The 4,647-nt window shown below is 48.0% G+C and overlaps 1 protein-coding gene across 1 annotated transcript; it reads right to left on the reverse strand.

Moving 5' to 3' along the window:
* Window positions 1–419: 419 nt before the first annotated feature.
* Window positions 420–1,163, reverse strand: Pmar_PMAR020586 (hypothetical protein; the record flags this gene model as incomplete). The annotated part of the gene is made up of 2 exons (XM_002775561.1): window positions 420–843; window positions 1,111–1,163. 2 exons carry the CDS (start codon window positions 1,161–1,163, stop codon window positions 420–422), a joined length of 477 nt encoding a protein of 158 aa, XP_002775607.1.
* Window positions 1,164–4,647: the final 3,484 nt, after the last annotated feature.

Genomic DNA, 4,647 nt, shown 5'->3' on the forward strand with positions numbered 1-4,647 from the left:
CAGCGAGATCATGGTTACTCGATGATAGCAGCCCTACTGTTGAATTGGGGCGTGAAGGGGAAGACTCCAAGACCTCTCAACCACGTTGGAAACCGCTTTTACTGATAACTGAGAGGTGGCCGAGGTCCACCAAGTGAACTCAAGTACCGGCAAAGGTTTATTATCATTCTTATTCAATTCCTTCAACGATCCTCCCGCATCAGCAATTTTAGTCTCACGGATTTCCTACGAGAGGAAGCCCTAGACATGACTATATCAGACGACCCGCTCCCATCACGGCATTGTCACGAGTAATGGGAGGAGAGCAAGACTAGATGTGGAGTCTCACTGTGTGGCTCGGCTTCTCCGGTTCTGATAGTCTGGAGAGAAGCATTTGCATGAGGTCTTGCAACTGCTTCTGCTGCTGGGCGCGAACAACTTCATTCTCTCCTTGATGCGGAACTGCGCTCGATCCTCTCAAAGCCGTCTACGGATGATCCTTGAGGGCACGTCAGGAATACTTTGCGGCCCACCCGATCCGCCATCACTCGTCGAAGTTCATCAATGGCGGCATGCTGCTCTCCAAGCTTCCTCTGCTGTTCGAAAACGGCGTTGAACAACACTGAGTTCTCATTGCGTAGCTCAGACTGAGCGCCACGATCAGCAGGCCTTGCCTCACGCTTGTCTCGGGTAGGCCGGTCGCCAGGTTCAATATGCACCGTGGAGGTGGCGACAGCGATGTCGTGCTCCCTGTGTGTGTTTTGCTCAGCTACAGAAACGACTTCATGTGTAACTGGCTTCTTCAACTCTTCCTTGGAGAGTTTCGTATCAACAGGCCGGCGCTGAGGCGACAATGACTCGGGCCTGAAGACCTTATTTTTCAGCTGCATCGCATGGAATTCAGTGAAGACAGTGTTGAAATATATATGTATATATATTCACATAAAGTGAATATATATACATATATGTTTCAGGAAAGTGAAAAGCCTCAGACCGAACTTAGATATAAGTGTACCGAAACCAATGAACATCTCCCTAAATTTCCTTAGAGTTTCTATATTATCACCAACATATGTAGTTGACCATGTGTATATCTTCCGTATGAAGATTTCACAACGGGAATGAGTTTACCGGTTCTTAGCTTTATTTGTGGCCTCATTGATATTCATCTGTTGTGCACTCATCATACGCTGTCTCCTTCCTGCCTGTTCCTCTTCGTGTTTCCTCCGTTCATCTTCAATCTTGACATTATAACGTAGAGAGTGTGTGTGGAGTAATCACGCGCACCTCAGCTTTAATGCGAGCCTCTTCTGCGGCCTCCTCTCGTTTCCTGTTCTCGATCTCGAGTGTTTTCGCTTTAGCTCTCATTACGATCTGAGAGACGTCTTACTCGCAGACCGTCTGCGGCAGACGTATAATTTAGCACAGTAGTGACGCGTTTATACGCCTATATGCCGACTAGCACAGCATAAACAGTCCTCAGTCCCCAGTATTGCAATAGATGTTCGCTTTTCTCAGCGAGTTTAGTGGTTAGCTCTAATTTATAAGGGAAAATAGTAAGTTCGCTCCTCTGCCTAGAGTCCAGGGCTACTAACTCTCGTTCACGCGTCCTTTGCTGAGTTAATTGGTAGATCGGCAAAGCTGGCCGGCCCAACGCTTGCGAGCCTCACTGGAGAGGCTTTATTTATCAGCCTCCGGTGATTCTTGCTCACTAATCTATTCGGAATGTATGAGATGAAGTATTCCTCTACTGCAATGTGAGGGATAATGATTTGCCCAATACTGGCTCACCTGTTCGTCCAACCATTTCTTCTGTTCATCCTGTTGTTGCTTCTTGCGTTGACGGAGCTCCTCTTCTCTCGGATCCACATTCGCGATAGGAGGAGAGGGTGACTCCAAACGCACTCTGGCGACCCGTCGAGATACTGGGAATAATAGAACACTCGGTGACGCGAATAACTCACAACTGTTAGGCGATTCGTGGCGTAAATAAGTTTCAAGATCTTCCTTCTGTTGCCTCCTCAAATCCTCTTTCCTCTTCGCCTCGGCATCTCCCAAGCCCCTCAGGACACCGCCACTCCCACCATCCTCGGCAGCGGGTCGTTCGTTCGGCACTGAGGAAGACCAGACAGTCGTTGCCTTCAAGAAATACTCATCCCACCCAGAGGCTGATACGGAACTGATCCCTTTTTTGTGTCCATGGCGCTGACCATGGATGCCGACCACCCAGTTACCGTTGGTGCAGGGACGTTTGAATTGACTCGGCGGCCTGCACGGCGTAAGAGTGTGTACATCTAGTCACCATGGAACAGAGAATAATCAACCTCAGGAGTGCTAACGAGTCCTTTTGCATTTCGATTACCTAAACTTAACCTCACCTCGATGTTGATGAGCAAGGAACCGCCGCATGTCATCTTGGATTTCTTTTCTCCTTCGTTCCACTTCGCGTATACTCGAATTGCCTATGCCCGGCAGCACGCCACCTTCCGGCGATCGTGGACGAGTTGACGTAATCTAGCGATTATAGATTCCATCAGAAACTCAGTGCAAAGTTTCACCTTAGTGTTGTCCGCTTGTCGCTTTAGATATTCCTGGAGATTCTCTTTCTCCCTCTGTTTAACGGTTCTTGCTATTTCCTCGTGTTCTCCAATGCCAGCCAGTACGGCTTCGCTCGCGGCGTATCGGCGTTCCCACCTAGTCGTAGGAGATTTGCTAGTTTCTCGCGAACCGTCATCTCTGTTATCTGCATCTACTTTCGCCGCTTCATTCGTATTCGTCTGTTTGCCCGAACTCGCATACGCTGCGAGCTCTGGTTTCTCGGGATGGCTCTCCAACTCACGTTTTGACCGTTCATCATGCACTTTCCTCTGATACTGCCCCTTGTCGGCGTGTTGATCTCCTAGAGCGCCAACAAGCGGAGATCTTGTGTGAGCAGCCCGCCGCCCCAGGAATTTTCGGCGTTTCTCCTCCCATGCTGCATCTCGTGACAATGCTTTTCCACTATCGCGCTGCCGTTCGTATTTCTCATGAAGGGTCGCCAATTCGTCCTGCTTTTTCTGAGCCCAAGCCGGACTGTTACCATTTGCTGGTGGGCCGAACAGCGTTCGATACTTATCAGAGCCCTTGAAGGTCGCTGGTGGTCGAATAGTCTCATCAATGATCATGATGATTTTCCTTCGTGGTGCATGGAATAGATTACGACTAACTGCCGACATACATACATTTCGGGCATCCTAGTGTGTCTTAACGCATTCGTTTTAATTCCAACCGTTGTCGTGTTCATGAACTCGCGAGAAAGCGTGGTATTTATGTTGATTCTGATATTGCCCGAACGAACTGATAGAACATCACTGTCTCTGAGTGAAGATAGCTGTGATGTCATAGATCTGGGAACAAATTCGATCATGCAGAGTGATCGAAAGAATGGCCAATTTCGGGAAAGGGAAATTTCTCATGTGAATATCGAACGAACTCACTTACCATTTTTTCTATCTTCCCGAGGATCCACCATTCTACCAACTGATCCACCATTCTACCAACGATCCCTCTCCATTGAGAGTTGAATCAATTCCATGTTCTCGACAAGTTATGACGATAGGGAAAAGTGCAGGCATATTCCAGCTCTGCAGTGTGTCCAAGGTCTATCGACGGTCCAACTTAGCGATATGCAATGATAATTCATCATTTGGCTGTGGAGCGGTGAACCTGGTTGGGGCCATCTCCACGGACACTGCAGAGACGGACCGTCTCTGCAGTCGTATCATTCTCTCCATCGTGATCGTCTGAGGCGGATCAATATAGTGATGACTCAGCATCATCAGGTTAGGGCTTAGCCCTAATATCTCGCCGAAGTGTCATCAAAATACTCCGTATGATGAGTCGTCTATAGTATGTTTGTCAATCAGTCGCAATTTGTAGTTCACCACGTGCCGCGCGGTACACGTGTAAAAATGATGAAACTCTCGCAACTCGAGAACCGCAGCGAATGAAGGTTCCTTTGATGTAAAGTTATTTCAACAGCAGCTATCCGAAGGGTACTCGCTGCTCCCCGTTTGACTCTGCAATACTCGTTCTACTTTGTGTCTGAAATTGATATGCAAAATTTTGTCCATCCACCGAATCTTGCGTTTTTGAACATTTTTGTGCGATGTTTGAAACCGCGCCCATTCTGTCGTAGATCGAATTCATCAAGTGGTTCGAACTAGTGTTCACTCGGCTGGGCTCACAAGGCAAAGAGTTTGCTCGACCAACTTTTACTATCGACCACATTTCAAGAGTGGATATCGATCCAAGAATTACTTTACTGGGCAACTCGTTAGTATCTATTGTCATTAACGTATCATGTTTCCGACTTTCCCTCGGATTCACCAAGGATTACTTGTTCGGGCTAGCGCTGCTACTGGAAGACGAGCTAATGAGATACGGTCCAGGAATCAGCCCAGCTTTGGTAGAAGGAGTCACAACAGTCACCATCAACAACAGCAGAAACATGGAGAGGCGGCTCAAGAGGCAGTGACGAAGACTAGTGATGGCCAGGTAATTCAGAAGATTGGTAGGCGATTTTCTTTCGGGGTTGTGAAGGTTGCTCAAAATCAAGCGAGTCAAGTACCAGGACCGGCGATGAGTAGAAGGCCAGGTAGGTATATCGTGGTGGCGGAATATCATCAT

The sequence above is a fragment of the Perkinsus marinus genome (assembly GCF_000006405.1).
Source record: "Perkinsus marinus ATCC 50983 genomic scaffold scf_1104296955874, whole genome shotgun sequence".
NCBI lineage: Eukaryota > Perkinsozoa > Perkinsida > Perkinsidae > Perkinsus > Perkinsus marinus.